The sequence below is a fragment of the Amblyomma maculatum genome, chromosome 3 (genome assembly GCF_055883805.1).
Source record: "Amblyomma maculatum isolate TAMU_Amacu chromosome 3, ASM5588380v1, whole genome shotgun sequence".
In the NCBI taxonomy this organism is placed as follows: Eukaryota; Metazoa; Arthropoda; class Arachnida; order Ixodida; family Ixodidae; genus Amblyomma; species Amblyomma maculatum.
In genome coordinates, this window is record NC_139346.1 from 207,518,850 (window position 1) to 207,537,506 (window position 18,657).

General features: G+C 43.8%; 1 protein-coding gene across 1 annotated transcript; it reads left to right on the forward strand.

Moving 5' to 3' along the window:
* The first annotated feature begins 242 nt into the window (after positions 1-242).
* LOC146197541 (solute carrier family 25 member 35-like) lies at positions 243-18,422 on the forward strand. The gene is made up of 4 exons (XM_084599439.1): positions 243-1,456; positions 5,609-5,827; positions 12,600-12,773; positions 16,508-18,422. Exons 1-4 carry the CDS (start codon positions 1,082-1,084, stop codon positions 16,658-16,660), a joined length of 921 nt encoding a protein of 306 aa, XP_084455565.1. The 5' UTR covers positions 243-1,081; the 3' UTR covers positions 16,661-18,422.
* Positions 18,423-18,657: the final 235 nt, after the last annotated feature.

Sequence of the window (18,657 nt, forward strand, 5' to 3'; positions counted from 1 at the left end):
ATTCATTACATGATTACATATTTCCGAATTGAGAATTTCTGAACCGCCATTTCCGAATCTAACCATGGTTTTGGGTTTTTGTATAATTGTCCCAATAGTACGTCTGAGGTTGATCAGATTTAATACCAGAACTTTCATTTTACATCCTACTTCAACATCAGCAGCCAAGTACAATGTACAATCGTACAATTTCTTCGAAACTGAAACTGAAATCCTCAGACGCTTTCCACTTCTTTCTAAAGAGGGCGCGGCTGTCGTTTTGCGGAAGAGATTGAGAGTGTGATTAAATACCACAAATTTCGCTTTAGTGGGTCACTAGACCTCATGCATTAGCACGTTTTTAGGCCGGCTTCTTTAAAACAATTGTTTAGCTTGACTGGGAGAACTGCGAAAAACTTGGTATTTTCTTGGCGTGGACACCAGTCGACCAAGGAGCCAGCAACTGCACGTGTGCCGGTGATGCTTCGTGGTAATTATTTTTTTCTTGTCCAAAATTGACGAGACCCAAGCAGTATATGCTTGCACATTTGTTGATGAGCGAGCTCTGTGACTGTGCCAGACCACGCGTAACCCTTGTTTTCAGTAACAAGCAGGCGCCTAAAGGCCTCGGAGGTGACGTTGCACTCGGCGGGGGTCAAGTTTTCATTCATTCTCGCTTTCGCTCAACCTATCTCTGATATCGCTCGCAGCCGCACCTCCCCAGACGCAACAGTGATGTCACGATGAAAGCGTGCTGTTATCTTTCCAGCAATGCTTGAAATCGGACCGCAACCCCGCTTATCGTAAACGATCCTGGGGACCCTCTGCTGCTATATATACTCTCTCCATGTCCATATAGCGGCTGATGCACCGCGGAGTCCCGGTCTGACGAGCTGAATAGTCGCAACACCTGCAGTGTATCCGTGCTCGACACAGCCGAACGACTCGTCCTAACTGCGAACGCTTGCTAGTCTGCGCTCGCAACATCCTCTCGGCTGGCGGTAAGCTCTCTGCACGGGACTCTCGGGCGTGTCAGACCGCTGGGAGCGCGCGTGATTATAATAAGGTTGTGCTGCGGGCCTTTCCACGTTGGGCCCGTAGCATGGAATTTTTGGTTGGCGGACTGGCCGCGTGTGGTGCTGGCTTTTTCACCAATCCCTTGGAAGTGGTCAAGACACGTATTCAGTTGCAGGGCGAGCTGCAGGCTCGCGGACACTACACTGTTCACTACCGCAATGTGTTTCACGCGTTCTACGCCATCGGCAAGTACGACGGCCTGCGGGCGCTGCAGAGCGGCCTGTCGCCAGCACTGTGGTACCAGTTCTTTATGAACGGTACCCGCCTGGGCGCCTACCACATCATGGAAGACCTGCAGCTCACCAAGAACAAGAACGGCAGCGTCAACGTGCCCCGCAGCATCTTGGCCGGTGCCTTGGCCGGCTGCGTTGGCGCCTTCGTGGGCAGCCCGTTCTACCTGGTGAGACATTCCTTGGAGCACTCCAGAATGGGCCTTAATTCTCCTTCACTGTTGGACATACAGAAAGTGGTAGGCGTAAAGGACAAAACTGCTTAATTGTTTTTGTTTTGCATGCTCATCCTTTAGCATTGCTTTACGAAAGTTCTTGAGACTGAATATTTTCATGTCACTAGGATGCTGTCTGCTAGCAGGAATGTTCGTGTATGGGAAATGCAAGTAATTATTTCGAAAGGACCCACTGTGGAGAAGTGCCAAATCGCGGGAACATTGAAACAAACTGCTAAACTAAGAACCTTGGTGGATAGGCTAGAAACTAAATTTGGGACTATGCATTGCTTACATGTTCTTAAGTTGAAGACAATGCAGAGAGTTATGGAATGGAAAATAGTAGGTATAACGTTAAGAGATCGGAAGCGTGCAGAGTGGGTCAGAGAAATAACTCGAATTATGTTCTAGTGGAAATAAGAAGAAATGGCAAGGGTGTCTTTGTTTTGAAGTGCGCTAGTTTGATTTCCAAGAAGAAATGGGCTGGGCGTGCAGTGCGAATAGAGGATAATTGATGGTCGAAAAGGGTACTAAATTGGATACCAAGGGAAGGAAAGCGTAGCAGGAGGCGGCAGAAAAAGTCAGTTTTGTCGGATGAGGTTAAGAAGTTCGCAGGGGTCAAGTGGATGCAGTTTTCACAGGACCGGGTAATTGGAAGAATATGGCAGAGGCCTTTGCCCTGCAGTGGGTGTAGTCTGGCTGATGATGATGATTATGACATTGCTTACTTGGGAAGTAAGTGGATGTAAAGGATTTCAGAACATATTTATGCCATGAATGGTAAAACATTATCTGAGGATCTGTCTTCTGCAAAACACCTTAGTGAGATGAATCTGACACACTTGGAGCTGTTGCATGGGTTTGCATGTTGCACACTAATATGTGTACTTGCAAAGAATTTTACTTTGGGTATTTATGGTGCGAAAATGTTTGTTCATCTTCATTCTCATGATGACTTTGCCCATTAGTTCATGCATTTTTACAAATTTTTTTCATGCAAGAGCAGTTTCGTGCCCTATGGCCTGAGCTGTTGCCAGACTATCAGACCCCTAATACTGCTATTACTATAGGAGCACTCAGTGTTGAGTTTTGGCATGGGATGCAGAGTTCGAAATTGTGCAATGTTCGTGCAGATTGTCTTCTATGCTCGAAAAATTAAAATACATTTAAGTGCAGCCACACCATTAACAGATGAAATTAATGAATGCAAATGTTTCTAGGAATACCCCATGTCAAAAATACAATATTCACCACTGGAAGGGTGGGTGATTCATAAAGGTAAGGGTCGGCAAATTTCACTGGAGATCCGGTCTTTGCAGGCTTAGTGAAAACAGTTTTTGTATTCATGCGCAAGAATCAAAGAACAAAACCCTTTGGTTCAGGGTCCCCACATCTGCAAATGCGAGAGATCAACCATTTTAGGGTACACACACTTATGGTTCATCGTAGCAATATTGTGGTACCAGGCAGACACACCATTGTTGTTTGCCTTTTCTATCATTTGCCAGCAACTGCAGAAACACAGCATGGCATCATTTCCTGAAAATCTCCAGCGTTTGCCTTTACCCATCTGTTGCACCTATATTTTGCTTTTCTAGGGACAGCTGTTTGTGAAACAGCTGTGCTGTCATGGTCTAGTTTTATTTTATGGCTGTATTTAGTTTGTGCTTGAATGTAAGCATTAATAGCAATGGTAGACAGCCTACACATGGTCATAATATTCCGCCTTTTTACAAAAGAAACTTTACTTTTATTTCTGAAGCTTAAATAATTGTTTTCCTACTTTTTCCCACTTTGCCTTTGTACTATACATGATGCAGGCCCATTTTCAAGGTAGTGCTGGAGCATCAGCGTCATTGGACAGTCTCCAAAGCACTCAATTTACATTATTCTCGCATAGGTCATGTGCCCTTGATAATGACATTTTTCCTGGGCCAGCTACATTTTTCTTTTTGCAAATTCAACCACTGTGTAGACAAGTTGATTGTGACTAAAATTGTCATTTTTTTTTTTTTTTTTTTTTTTTTTTTTCAAGTATGCATGGAGAGAGGAAGGCTAAACCCATTTGAAACTGCCGCATCACTCTGGAGGAGTGTGGAATTGTGACATCCCTATGTTGAATGCTTATCTGTTTGGGTCTGTGGCACCTTATCTCTCTCTCTCTCCTTCTTGAGTACACAGGAGCTGCTGCATATGACATTACTGAGACGCCAGCACGTGGGCATAGATAACATTCTGTCTGAAAAAAAAAAAAGTGGCGCGACTGCTTGCTATATGTTGCAACGTGACTTGCTACTTTTGTAACAGCTGCACAAGTACACATGAAGGATTGAAGAATAACAGTGGTGTAAACAACAAGCTAGCTCAGCAATGATGATTGAGTAGCACAAGGCTGGCCAAGAAGATTAAATAATAGGGGTGCATCAGTAGTACTTTTTTTAAATTTAATTCAAATAGTGTACCTTCTTAACCGAATCAAATATGAACAGTGTAGGTTCCTTACCAAATTGAACATGAATGTAATATTTTGACAAACATTTGCTGCTTTTGCAAATAATTGTACAGAACAAACAGTAGTGTGAAACATTGAAACGGTAGCGGAGGCGCTTTGTCACAGTGCTAACTTGTGGAGCTAACAGCCATAGCTGTCAATTCCCGGCACTGATCTTGAAAAATCGTCGAACACATTGATGTTCAAGTTTTTCGATATCCATGCAGTAACTATATATCTATTTATATTAAATGTATATTATTGCCAAACATTCCTTTTGCATTTTAGTGTTGGAGCAGAAGTGTAACACCTGAAAAACATATAAAATGTTCTTAAAGTGTTATGTAGAGTTGAACGCTTGGATTTTATGCCTGAAACAAGTTCTTTGCATATAAGATGTGTTTTATATGAGGAGAGCATAAAATTTTACGCCACATAAGCGGTACAGCTAGGAGAGCATAAGAATAAAAGAATTGTAATGTGCATGCACTGTAAAAAGTTATTAAAAGTGTATGCTTTGAGCGATGCACTGATGAGAATTAGCTACTCTTTAAATATTGAAGTTTTTCATGTAGCCTACCTGAGAAATGTAGTGCTGTCATTCCTGAAAGTATACCTCTATTGAGGATTGTATTAAGAGCTGAGAAAAGAATAATATACAGTCATGTTCTAGCAGCATCTGCAAAGGTGCTGTGCAGCAGGTCACTTATAATTTTGACGGAAGGGAGCCAAATTTAAGTGCATGGTTTATCTAGGCGTGAATGACAAGTTTGTAGCTTTCATAGGTATTGATATGGTTGCATCTGACTTCTGGCCCTTTAAAAAACAAATTTTAATGCTAAAACGAGGAGTGGAAATATTTTGCACACCATGTATAAATCAACTTCTGGGTGTCCTTTTTATGAAATAAGTCCTTGGAGGCTGTCCTACAAGCTGAGCAGTTTCTTGATGTGGTGGTAGTGGTTTATAAAAATAAGCAAGCAAAGGAAAAGAATGTTGCCAGTCACGGGAACTGTTGTCTAATATCCTAAGCATCCGAACTGCGGCTGGCGGAAAGAAGAGGGGCAGGTGTGTGCAAAAATGGTTTTGGGACTCTACCAATGGCCGCCTTATTATTCGTCTGCACTAGAGACAACGGCTATTTCATGCATTGTTTACTAAGGTTATAAAATAGAAGTTAAAATTTATTGTACTGTGCTCACTGCTTTTACTTTGACATTGTCAAAAACATTAGTGGATGGCTTTTGAGGGGAATTCGCTACAGTATAAACTGCCTGTCTCTTGGCTTAACTAACGTCTTGAGGTGCTGGTGTGCCTAGTGGTTTGCCTAGCTTGCACTTGTCCTCTGCATCAAAGCCACACATAAAATGCTATGAAACCAGTAGCTCATGCTGGTGTTGTTGCAGAAGCAGTAGGGGTGTTGCCAGTTTTTTTTTTCTTTTTCTTTCTTCTATTTCTGTATGTGTCTATACTCATATGGAAGCTGTGGAGTGTTATTGCGGGACACAAAACTGCGCTATGCAGCTTAATAGAAGTATGTAATTGAATTTTAAGGGGCATTCTTTTCTTTTTTTTTTTCTACATTTTGTGGTTAACTGAATTTATGTTTTATTCAGGTCAAGGTCCAGTTGCAGGCACAGTCAGCAGCACCCATAGCAGTGGGTTACCAGCACAACCATGAGGGCATGTTGCCAGCACTTCTGCGTATCTACCGCAAGGAGCACCTGCGTGGCCTTTGGCGGGGTGCCAATGCTGCTTTGCTGCGGGTCTCCTCAGGCTCAGCAGTGCAGCTCACCACCTTCTCCAAGATCAAGTCTCAGATCAACCACTTCGCGGTGCGTGTCATCTTTTCTTCTTCTTAGTTTGGATAACACCTTTGGGTTCACAACGGTGTTGCTGCTAATTTTAGATGCAGTTAATTGTAGTGTTTGGCACCCTAAAATGACACAAAGGCGTTTCTGCATTTCACGTTTCAAACCCTACTCCCTCTTGTCACTGTGTTGCATACACAACTATGTGAAGTTATCTGTAGTTGCACTAGTTTGTGTCAGTTTGAAAATATTAAGAGAGTAGGAAGAGGTACACAGCATGGGTTGCTTCCTGTGTAGACTTATTTCTTGCTTTCTCATGCATGCTCGCTGTATTGTCCGAAAAACTTTGGTACTGTTCTTTCTCATTATATCTATACATGAGTGTCATTTTCTGTTTATTGTGACAATTTAAAGCACTTGCAGAAAAGTTACTCTTGTGGACTTTTGTATGCATTTTTTATTTTGTCATTTTGTCAGGTCATACTCTCTACTTTCAACGTTGTAATTGCTATCAGCTTTGTATATTTCCATTGCATTCAAGCTATTTGTGGATGGCTATTAATAATGCTTGTTAAGAATTATGTTTCTGTTCTGGTCTTATTGTGCAGAAATTTTCTTAAGGCTTTTGATTCATCTTCTGTTGGCAACTGACATTGGTGGCAAAGCACTGCTCTGGGTGCTGCTGTGTGGCTGCTATGTTAGTGGGTTGATGCAGCATGGCCCCTCAGCCTGCACTGTATAGGCTAATAATAATGCAGAGAGACTAGCAGATAATTTAGATCTGTAGAAGACTCAAATACTTTGCTTAATATTACTTTCATCTTGTTTGTCTCGTTGCAAACAGTTTAGAAAATGTTTTAAGTCAAAATCTAATGGAAAGAAGCATATGCTGTTTTTTTTTCTTCTAGCTGCACTTGTTTAGCAATTACTAAGGCACATGTTCAGAAAACAGAAGTGGCCATGCTGACTTCGAAACTTGGAAAAATTTACTTGTTTTCTGTAGCAAAATTATAGGTGTGTTCTGAGGGCTTGCAATTCCAAGGTCAGGTTTTGCTTTCATCTACATTGTGCTGGTCACACGATGGTAAAGTTGCATTTCAGCTAGGTTATGCTAACAGCGTGGTTGGTTTCAACAATGTGGTAGTGCACCTTATTTTGAATGGGAAAGCACGCTTGAACTTTGCAGATCTGTACCTGTACTAAGGTAGTTCCAAAGCAAAAGAAATGCAAGAGAGCAAACTGGTTATCTGAAGAGGCTTTGCAAACAGCTGAGGAAAGGAGGATGGCAAAAGTTATGGGGGAAAGAGAAAGATACAAGGTTCTCAATGCGGATTTTCAGAAAATAGCAAGGAGAGATAAGAATGCCTTCCTGAACATACAGTGCCAAGCAGTTAGGACAACAGCCAATTAAGGAACACTGGAGCTCTGTATAAGGCAATCAAAGATATCAAAGGAAGCTTCTGTGCTAAGCTGGGCGTGATAAAGGACAAACAAGGCAAGGACCTCACTGAAGCCTCAGAGATAAAGAAGAGGTGGCAGGAATACACAGAACTGTACAAGAAGGACCCGAATGTGCAAACCCAACATAAGACTGTTGTGATTACTGATCTCGAGCCGGGCATCCTGAAGAGTGAAGTTGAATGGGCCTTAGCCAGCCTTGCTAAGAACAAAGCTAGCAGAAGTGATGGCATTCCAGCTGAGTTGCTTCAAAACCTCAACCACGACGCTGTTAACATTCTGCATACATTATGTCAGAAGATTTGGACAACCCTGCAGTGGCCACAGGATTGGAGGAGGTCAGTTTATATCCCCATTCCAAAGAAAGGCAGTGCCAAAGATTGTTCCAACTACCGCACGATCGCGCTTATTTCGCATGCTAGCAAGGTGATGTTGAAAATCCTCCAAGGTAGGCTGCAGCAGTATGTGGATCGGGAGCTTCCGGACGTGCAAGCTGGGTTTCGCAAGGGCAGAGGAACTAGAGACCAAATTGCTAACCTTCACTGGATCATGGAAAAAGCAAGAGAGTTCCAGAAACCCATCTACTTTATTGATTATGCGAAAGCGTTTGACTGCGTAGATCACAGCAGATTGTGGCAAGCTCTCCAAGAGATGGGAGTTCCAATTCACCTCATCTGTCTCCTCAGGAACCTGTATGAAGGGCAAGAGGCCACAGTCAGAACTGGGCATGGTCTTACTGATTGGTTTCCGATCGAGAAAGGAGTGAGGCAAGGCTGCATACTGTCGCCCTGCCTATTTAACCTATATGCAGAGTGCATCATGAGGAAGGCCGGTCTGGACGAGTCTTCAGCTGGAGTGAAGATTGCTGGAAAACGTATCAACAACCTTAGATATGCGGATGATACCACTTTAATGGCAGAAAGTGAAGTGGAACTCAAGAGACTTCTGATCCGCGTACAAGAAGAGAGTGAGAAGCTTGGGCTTAAACTGAACATTAAAAAGACGAAGATCATGGCGTCTTGCCCTATTAAGTCCTGGAGCATCAATGGACAAGAAGTGGAAGCTGTGACAGATTTTCTGTTCTTGGGCTCCAAGATTACCTCGGAAGGAGACTGCAGCCATGAAATTGGGAGACACCTGCTTCTGGGAAAGAGAGCAATGGTTAGCCTTGACCGCCTAGTAAAGAGCAGAGACATTAGTCTGCCAACCAAGATCCGTATAACTCGTGCTATGGTCTTTCCAGTTGTGATGTATGGATGCGAGAGTTGGACTGTGAAAAAGGCTGACCGCCGAAGAATTGACGCGTTTGAATTGTGGTGCTGGCGAAGACTCTTGATAGTTCCTTGGACTGCCAGAAGATCAAATCAGTCGATATTGTCGACCATAAACCCTGACTGCTCATTGGAGGGTCAAATTTTAAAGTTAAAGCTCAGCTACTTTGGTCATCTGATGAGAAGAGAGGAGTCGCTGGAGAAAGATTTGATGTTGGGAAAGGTTGAGGGTCGCCGGAGAAGGGGTTGGCAGCGAACGCGATGGTTAGATGGCATCCTCGAGGCACTGCAAATGAAGTTATGTGATGTTAGGAAGATAGTGAGAGACCGGAAAGCGTGGCGTGACATGGTCCATAGGGTCACGAAGAGTCGGACACGACTGAACGACTAAACTGAACTGAACCTGGACTAAACCACAATTTTTGGTATAGGACTTAGCTTACTGCCCACTTGACGCTTCGGAACGTGATAGTGGTAATGGATGCAATTGTCTCCTTTCCTGCTTGTCATTCGTTACCACTTGTTTATCACGTGATTGATCAGATGGCTACTTGCTTTGGTCTGTACATTTTTCTTTTTTAATTTTCAACTGCATTTGCTTTCAATGTCAACACCTCTTCTTGCTTCATTATTATCTCCTAGTTGGTATATTCTTGGTTATAGTTAGCATCAATATATTGTCACGCACTTCCCGCGGGAAGTGCCTCAGCGCAGTAAACTTTGTAGTCTCTCGCCTGACCACCCAAGGGCGTCGTTCTCGGAATACTCAAGTAGTCCACGTGGCCGGCATGAAGCCCTTCTATCAACGTGACGAACCTTGACTCGCCCGGCGGGCATCATCTGCGAAGGGGGCAGTGTCACGCACTTCCCGCGGTCCTTATTGAAGGAAGATGAGGTTTGGCAGAATAAGCAGGAGAGGACAAGGAAGCTGAGTCTGTCCGCTGAGGTGTGCTACCAATCTCCAGCGCATCCTAACATCTGTGTAAATAAACCTCGTAACAATATGTATTAAATGCCACTAAGTCAGACCAGAACGTGTTTATTAGGTGCCCTTCAAACACACTTGGACCAACAAGCCTTTGTGGCCCGTGTCTAGCCTGTTTGTTTTGCAACCAAAGGGCCTGAGTTTGACCCTCAATGCTGCCCCAACTAACTTCAATTTATTTTTCAATATTCTTGTTGATCTGTATTACAGGAGCCTCCTCACCAATTTTGGCTTATTTGTACCTTTTCCTGAATTGCTGTGATTCATATTTGAAGTTCTTTAGATTATTTGGTTGTGAATGCTGCATGTGCTGGCGGCGCTGATGCCGGGTATCCTGTGACACAGGGTCCTTATGCTGTTGCATGAAAGGAAAAATCTGATGTATTAGTCTACAATGCTGTGCAATTTCATTGTTATGGCACTTAACAATTCCTCTTTTACGGAGTTTTATTGTCTTGCTGAAGTTAACTTCAGCAAGTACGATTACTAGTTGGGATAGTTTGTTGGCTTATTATCTGGGTAAATCGCTAATAATGTGGTGTAAACAAGTGGTTCAGGGACAGATGTTTTCGTCCTGCTGCGGCATGACATGTGCCTCATGTGAAGGTCTCCAAGTTCCTGCTGTTGTGGTTATCTTGCCAATTATCCGATTAGTAGATATTGTGCCTGGTATGGTGACTATCAGATTGTAAACATTTTAAAGCAATAGCATTAGAGCAGGGGTTTCAAACATTCGGCCTGTGGCACGCATGCGCCCCGCGAAGCTGTGTAGTGTGGTCCACCAGCTCCCAAAATTTACTTCCTTGTTTGATAGCATGTGCAAGCTGCATGACTCATCTGTACGACCAAACTTATTTTCTAACTGAATTCAACTAACAGGCCTTGTCCCCAGATGGTATGCGCCCTTTATGAAAATGAAGAGAAGCATTGGGCCCTTAATTTGTGTGAACTTCTTATGGATGAGGGAATAGACAAGCCACCGTCTCTTTCATCTCCAGGTACACATTTATTTTTTAGTACACTTGATGGAGGCATTAACCTTTCAGTAGCACTCTCCGAGCCATCTTGAAGTGGCGGCTGTCTAGCGTTTTTGTAGAAGGGAGCATACCCCACACACCGACTTTTTTTTCCACAAAAAAAGGGACAGTGTAGTCTGTGAATCAGACGGGGTTTTTATTTTATCATTATTTATATTATTATTCAATGTTTTATCTGTTATTTCTATTGTTATTTTCCGGCTTCTGGCTTGTGAGGGATTAAATTTTTTCAGTGCGCCCTGCATAGCGACATAGGTTTGAGACCCCTGCATTAAAGTCTGCGTTCCAAGAAACTGTGAATGGTGTGCAGGATCTTTCATGAAGATATCCGTTTGGTCAAGAGAGGACATGTAGTCTTGCATCTTTGCACACTGTCGAACGGTTCACGCTTGACCTAATCATGTGACCTTGTGACATCAATCTGTAGACCGATGGGGGAATTTTGTAGCAGAGTTGACAGGTGAGATTTGGCAGGTGACATGGCTAAGCCCTGATTGATCAATGAGGTGTGTGATGTCACAAGACCACGTGGGGTATGACGAGTCGGCAGGTCCCATGGCAGGGGGTTCTGCAGGGCTGTGATGTCATCCACCGGGTCACATCCTCTGCCAAGCGGCATTAGTAAATGCATTTGAAGAAAGTGTTTACGTTGAAAAGAAAAAAGGTGGTCTAGCAGAATCGAACTGCTACCTTTCCGTTGAGAGCCAGGTCATGCTACTTCTACACCACAGAGGAGCATTAGTGCAGTGCAATAGCTTAATAAAGGCCTTATGTGACTGCCTCATTCCTTTGAGTGGACAGCGGCAGATAGCTAAAACAAAGACCACTAATTAGTGCTGCTGGGAAGCCCTCCTAAGTAGCTTTACTGCTTAGCACTATTGCTTATCCATATTATATATGCTACTAATTTGCACATTTAATTAAGTATACTAACGGCTAAATAAAATTATTACTTAGCAACAGTGCACAGTGTCCACATGGCAGTGCTACCACATTAACCGTTAAGGATACTGAAGCAAGTTTTTGAACATAGATATACGTTGTATACTAGTAGACACGCATAATTTAAACCTCAAGGTGGTTTTTGTTTCAACTGTCAGACCGAATGTTATTTTCTTAACAGATATGAATCTACTTCTATGCAGATGTAGCTAAAAAGTTTTAGCGTAACATGAAATATGGGTGAAAGGCACAGTGTGTAATGAACCAGCAATGTCAGACTGGTTATATGTTTGGAAAAACATATCAGTAATGTTCTTGTGTCCTGAAACAGTAAAATGATGGTAATTGGGACCTCAAGGGACTGCAAAATGTCTAAATCGTCCCAAAAGCCAAATTATCAGTTGACTGTAAAAAAACTTTCAGAAACCTTTTTTGCACAGCAGCAAATTTAATTAGTAACAAAATAATATTGGTCATCTAGTTTTTAGTCAAATACGAACAGGAGTGACAAATCCTTAGTTTCATCTTGCAGTTACTGCTTGTCCAATTCCGGGAATGTCACAGCAGAACTACTCTCAAATAGCAAGACCTTCTACAGCCTCCTACAAGCTTCACCATACAAACAGTGAGCACCTCATGACGAGCACCTATTTTTGAGGCACAGGACCACATAGGCGGAAGCAAGGGGAATATGCATCTTTGCTGCAACGGCGAGTCCCATAAAAAAAGAAGTCTAGCGACAAGCCAATTAGCGTCTGAAACTATGGACAATTGGCTGCTGATCTGTGTGGGATAGCCGCTATCACTGCGGGCCGATAACGAACCTTAGAAAACAAAACTAGGCTGTGTGGGGCCCTTCTGATTGTTTGAAATGCTGACAAAACTTTGGCATAGTCCGAAATCACTAATTCTCTGCTCGTGTGGCACTGCAGACCTAATGTATTGAATACATCAACAACCAACTGAAATCTTAAGTTAAAATTAGCCGAAAGTGTGAATTATCGTAGTTTGAGTTATTATGAGTTTTCTATATTCTCCTTCAAATCATAAACAAATGCGCTGCACATGCCCAGCGTGCTCATTGTTCTGTTTGTTGGTTGCAGGTGTTCAGGGACCGCTCTTGGCTGGAGGCAGTCGTTGCAAGTTCGGCTACTGGTGTGGTGGTTGTGGCCACAATGACCCCATTTGATGTCTGCTGTACACGAATGTACAACCAGCCTACTGATTCTTCTGGGAAGGGTGTTATGTATAGGAACGTTTTGGACTGCTTTGCAAAGGTAAGGGTCCCGTTGTGAGTTTATATATCGTGCGAGCCAGTGTTTACAGCTCGCAGCTTTGGGAAGACTGCAGGCTGGCTGGTAATTTTAGGGGCAATTAATTGTAGATTTTGATGTCACAAAGGCACACATAGGCTATGAGGGCTATGGATTAATATAGGCGACGTGAGGTTCTCTAACATGCACTGACATTACCCACACATGCGTGCTTTTGTATTTCACAGTTCACCTTCATTAACAACTGCTGCGGTAGAGATTGAACCTGCGAGATTGAAATCTGCAACTAAATAAGAAACCTACTTATACGGGGAAGAGCACATACAAATCAATGCATACTAAACTGTTGCTACTTTGGAGGGAATGAGTCAAAAGAAATAAAAACAAAATTCCAAATGAGCTTGTATGTATCGTATCATTCATGACAACTGTCTCGTGTACCACTCGGCTTAATGGAGGCATGAATAGGCGGGCAGCAAGCGACCCCTGTACCACAGTCTTTTGATGTTTACTGGTCACGAAACTTCCCCATAACGCGGTGGGGAAACATCATATGCCACTAATGGCTGCTTGCTGTGGTGCCACTGTCTGCAGAAGTCCATCATCCTAGACACTTGGCACTGTTGTGGCTGAGAGGAAAGATTCTCTGGTGTTAACTTGGCAGTGAAATTTGACATTCACTTTACCTTTGTGCATTCAAGTAATGCAATTGACGTGTGTGGAACTGTGTGGAGCTGTTTTAGCGTGTTCGTGTGCTGTCCTGGCTACAGAGGCGTGACCGAGAAATCTTGGTTCCCGTCGCAGTGAAGTAGTGCTGCTGGGGAAAATGAAGCAGGCAGTGGCAGACTTGTACCTCAGAATGTGTGTTTGCAAAAAAAGGTTGAATATTAATGCGACAGTGTTAAGAGCCCCCGTTCTCTTGAAAATCTTGCATCGCCGTTGCTGGTGTTGCGAGCGAAACATCGCAGGCATGCTTACGGTGGGTGATAGTTGGCAGGTGATATTGCAAGCTACCGAGAGTGATGGAAGACTGATGAGAATACAACCCTCGTGGACCCTTGGATTCCCGACATTGCACACAAGCAGTTTCGTTTATCTTCATTAAAGGGGGGTATGGCCTGTTGGTCTGTCACATAATGTGGCAGCTTATGACTGTATGCTTGTATATGTGAGGTAATAGAGGCGCAAATAAAAGTGGTAATTACATGGGCGATAGAATCCCTTTCTAAGCGAGGGCAACTGTGCACACATCACTCTTATGAGTGGCCATGCGATGACGCTGCTTCCAGTTTTGCGCTGCTGCTGGCCGTACCAGGCAGGGGGACGTCTCAGCTGGCCAGCACACAGTCCCGTGTGCAACTTTGGGAGAGCCGAACCAAAACTGCTGCTGTTAGTTGATGCGGACAGCAGGCTATCATGCCATTGTGTCAGGTGACTGTCGCCCGGCAGCTCTGATTTTGACAAGTGTGCCCTTGACCACCCTGTATGCCAGCCGTCAGCACACTGCTGACTCCAGTGTAGTGTGACAAGGTGTAAGACGGGGCAGAAAATGTGTTTTCCGACTAAGAGTGGCTCACTAAGACTGTTCATGCTCCAAGTATTGTGCATGGACTACAGTGATATTTTCGCTTGCAAACAAGTTTTACAGTCGTATAGTATGATGTTGGAAAAAAACAAGTTAGCTTTGTGGCTTGTCTAATGGTTGGTAAGCATGCCCAGTCAGCTTGAGCTTGGAAGTTTGGATCATTGAAATTCTGCACACTTCATTTTATACCTAAAATCTGCTCTATTGAGGCATGTGTACAATGCTAGCGTTGTCCTAGTTCCTGTGATCGTCTAATGGAAAGTGCAGCCATTTGAAGACAGAATGCTAGAATACATTTTGATGTAAGCTAACAAGACCATTGCAAAAATTTTGGCTTTTCGAATAGTGCCTGGCATACAAGGATGGCCAGCTCTATGCGCTCTTAAATATGGTGGCGCCACTATCAACCGGCACTAACCCTGTATGAAAACCTAGTGGGAGTTTCGTGACCAGAAGAAGCATTGAATGACTGTGTGCTGCAATACCTGTCAAAAGACAAAGCTATTGAGCCGACAAGAGCATGGGACAGAGTTAATAGTTATGGTGTCCATCTGAACCTTGCCTATTCAAACTCTCTTGGTTTGAACTTGAATTTGAATTTAATTGTCATAGTTCTAAAAATGCAGCAATACTCCAACAGTACAGCATGCAATCTGTTCAGTGTAGTCCAAAGGAAGATTCATGTTTGTTTGGTTTGTGGAGCAGTTTTGCAGGATGGTTCTACAAAATAATTCTTTTGTCTCTATAAGATGAGTACAGGTTATCTATTAGTCTATTATCTGTATAATTACCTTGTACATTCATCATAAGCAATAGTGCTAGGAAGTTTGGCTGGCGTCAATATGTTTAGTCTTGAGAGGTCAGTTTTTGTTGTCATGTTTCTATTGTTGCATTGCGAGTGTTGTGTTCACTGTGTTTAGTGAGCAAAGTAGAGTCAGTTCAGTTTAAGACTGGAACCTTTTACTTCTGATGCCACGTATGCATACAGTGCTTAACATGGATGCCTGAAGAGGTGCTTTGAATGTGTAATACTAATCTAATAAAATCTCTGTGATGCGAATCCGGTTGATGCTCATTTCGGGAAGATAAGAATTCGCGAATGTGCAAAATTTCTGATGTTCCGAACACTCTCCCGTGCCACTACGGATGATGCGAACTTACGAACTGCGACCGCAACCTTGGGCACTACGCACTACCTGCACATCGTTGAATCCGCGGTCGCCAGTCGCTCTGTACGTACGCATCACGAGCAGCTTGCAGTGGCGCTTGGCCTGCACCTCGCCGACATTGCGATTGCGTGTTGGGCTCACACCGCGAAAAGGTTTCAGCAGCGTGTGGCCCACAAACCGCAGATGGCACAACCGCAGCAGTTAGTGGCGGCATACGCGGGCGCGCACGGACCGCACATCGTTGGCTCCGCGATCGTGATCCGCGAGCAGTTTGCGACACTGTTTGGCCCGCATGTCGCTATTTCCTGTCGTGCTGTACATGTCATGAGAAGTATGTGGAGGCGGGCATCGTCGGCATCGCGATCGTTTTCCATGGCGCGAAAAGTTTGCAGCGCACGCGGCGAGTGCGCCTGTGCCATTCAACGACTTTGCGACCGCTAGTCGTGCTGTACGCATTGCGAACAGTCTGTGGCACCTCGCGGCTGGCATGTCGTCATGTCTTGTGCTCTACGTGCCACGAGAAGTCCGCAGAGATGTGCGGCCCGCACGTCGCCGACGTTGCGATCATCTGTCATGCTGTGTGTGCCACGAGTGGTGAGCTGTGACCGCGGAACCGTAACTAACCTTCTCGGCTGTAAACAGATCTGTGCGGCTGCCTTTTCCATGCTTCTGCATACTCATTTTCTTTCGTTTTGATGATGCGAATGTTCGAATAATACGAATTTTTTCGCGACCCCGTGACATTCGTATGACCGAGATTCTGCTGTATAATGCATGCCTCCTCAAAAATAAAATGAGAGCAGTGCAAAGGAAGTAGATGTGCTTGGGCAGATTATGAACTAGGGTAAATCTCTCCTCAGTTTGTGTCTTGCTGTTTCCATTTAGCTCTTGAAAATGCTATGTGCGGGTAACATTTTGTTTGTTTATGTCTGCATGTAGTGCTGTCCCCACGAGCAACTTACAGTGTGCATAAATCAATGCAGGTGGCCAAAACGGAAGGCTTTGTGGGTTTCTACAAAGGTGTTACTGCCAGTTTCCTCAGACTCGGTCCCCACACCGTGCTGAGCCTTGTCTTCTGGTCGGAACTGCGACGAGAGTATGCAGTCTTCTCACAGCCACGTGTGGAGGCTGCCTGAGCAAGTAATGTGTTGTGTCCCTGTGTTGAACGGCCTGCTTTTCCTCTACCTTAGACTGGGACCTTACTGTTGGAATGTGAACGAGCACCGAATGGGTGGACGTGGTTGCTCAAGCTGTGATCCAAGGCTTTGCATTGCATTTCTCTGTGCTGCCTGTGTTATTGCAGTTGCATTGTCAAGAAAACGTGTTGGCACTTGCGACCCTGGACGGAATGCTTCTCGTTCAGAGCATTTTTGTGTGACAGTTCCACCTTGCGGCTCAAGTGCTGCACTGTCTTGTCTGGGCAAGCTTAAGGAAGTACAAAAGTGCTGCTTTGTTCAGTGTGGTGGCGTCCTCTTGGAGGTGGACTGGCAGTCCTTCTTTTTTTGGTGAAAAAGAAAATGGGCCAAATTTCCGGTGTGTTGCTTGCTTGACCTTACTAGTCTTGCTACCGCGACAAGTGAAGTCCTCTCTGTGTACAGTATTTAAGTCTTTTTTTTTTTTTTTTTTTCCCTCCCATTTTTCGGCATAGGTGTGTTTGCAGTTGGGGTTGGCTCAGCCGTGACCTTTCTGTAGTGTGGATGATACATTCATCAAGACGGTCTTTCCTTTGATTGAGATGTTTGGGGTGTTTGATTGAATGCTGGCTTTCCACCAGCTGTCCATAGGGATTCTTGGCATTTAGGGTGCATTCATTAAGCTTCTTTTGCGAAATGTTGAGCAGTGGAACAAAGGGCACGGAAAGGAAAATGCTGCAAAGGTTCCATAGGTGCATCTCATAGATGTGCAATACTTGCCATTGTTTTCATGTTTTCTTTCTACCATGCTGTGCAGATACAGTAGGACAATCCTCTGGGTGAGTGTGATCTCAGGCAGAAGAAAATATTTAGGAGTATTTTAGCTTTTATTCTATAATTTTGCGCACACAGATCGAAAAACCTCGTGCTGGTGCATTGACGGCATTGTTTTGCAGCCCACCTAATGTGAAGCGTGTTGAGCATGGATCTTGCTCACTTCGGAGTTCTGGGAGTTAGTCCACTTCATTACTGTTCTCTTCGAGGCGGGTTTTGCTGTGCATAGAGTAGATGTATTTTGCCACTTCCCGGCTGAAGTCAATGTGGCGTTTATTCATTTGTGCATAGTGCTAACACGGAGCCCTTTAGCAAAGCAAATGGTGCTTCTGTTAAACCAGAACACCTTAAATGCTTATGTGAATATTGCACAGTTTTAAACTATGACAAAACTATTTTCAGTTAGAAGTTGAATCGCGCTTTGATTCAGTGTTTTTTTTTTCTGTTTTTTGTTTTTTCTTTGCAGTCTGTGATGCTGAGCACCGCTATTAAAAGGAACACGAGCTTGCGGAAATTAGAATCTCCTCTGTGCTCAGGCATTTTCTAGTTTTGCTTCAGGCTTACCTTCACTATGTAGTAGCTGAATACATTTCTTTCACACATCAAACTTAGCTGTTAAGCTACTTCCTTGTTTAGCTCATTTATTCTTGTGTTTTAGTAAGCTGGCAGACATTGTCTAGTTCAGAAAAGTGACACATTTGCCCATTTGCATTAGTCTTTGTTTGAAACTGCATATTTGTCTCTACATTTTTGACATGAATGTAGCCATGTGCTCACCTCTCGCTTTTCAAGCGTGGGGCATCAGTGCATTTTTTCATTGAAATATGTAGTCTGAAAACGTTGAATGCTCATCACCAGGCATGTGTAACACGTGCATACTGTTCGAAATTTGATGCATAAACTTTGAGATAATAAAGCCGCCATGAAAATATCCATTGTCGCTCTGTTTTGTTTGCATAGAAAGGATGCCGTTTTGTGTACATTTCTGTATTTATCTGTCCGGATTGTAAATTCTGCACAAACTACATGATTACTTGAGGTCAAACATTGAGCAAAAGGTGGATTTGGTGGTCTGCATTTTTCTGATGTAACATTGGTACTTGCCTGGATTTTCTGGAATCTGTGGCACAGTGTTTTTATAGGTGCGAGCGGAGCAGTCAATTAGT

Coding starts and splice junctions, on each gene's coding strand:
- LOC146197541 (XM_084599439.1), top strand. CDS start 1,082: ATGGAATTTTTGGTTGGCGGACTGGCCGCGTGTGGTGCTGGCTTTTTC. Junction 1,457..5,608: donor TGGGCAGCCCGTTCTACCTG/GTGAGACATTCC, acceptor TGTTTTATTCAG/GTCAAGGTCCAGTTGCAGGC. Junction 12,774..16,507: donor TTTTGGACTGCTTTGCAAAG/GTAAGGGTCCCG, acceptor AAATCAATGCAG/GTGGCCAAAACGGAAGGCTT.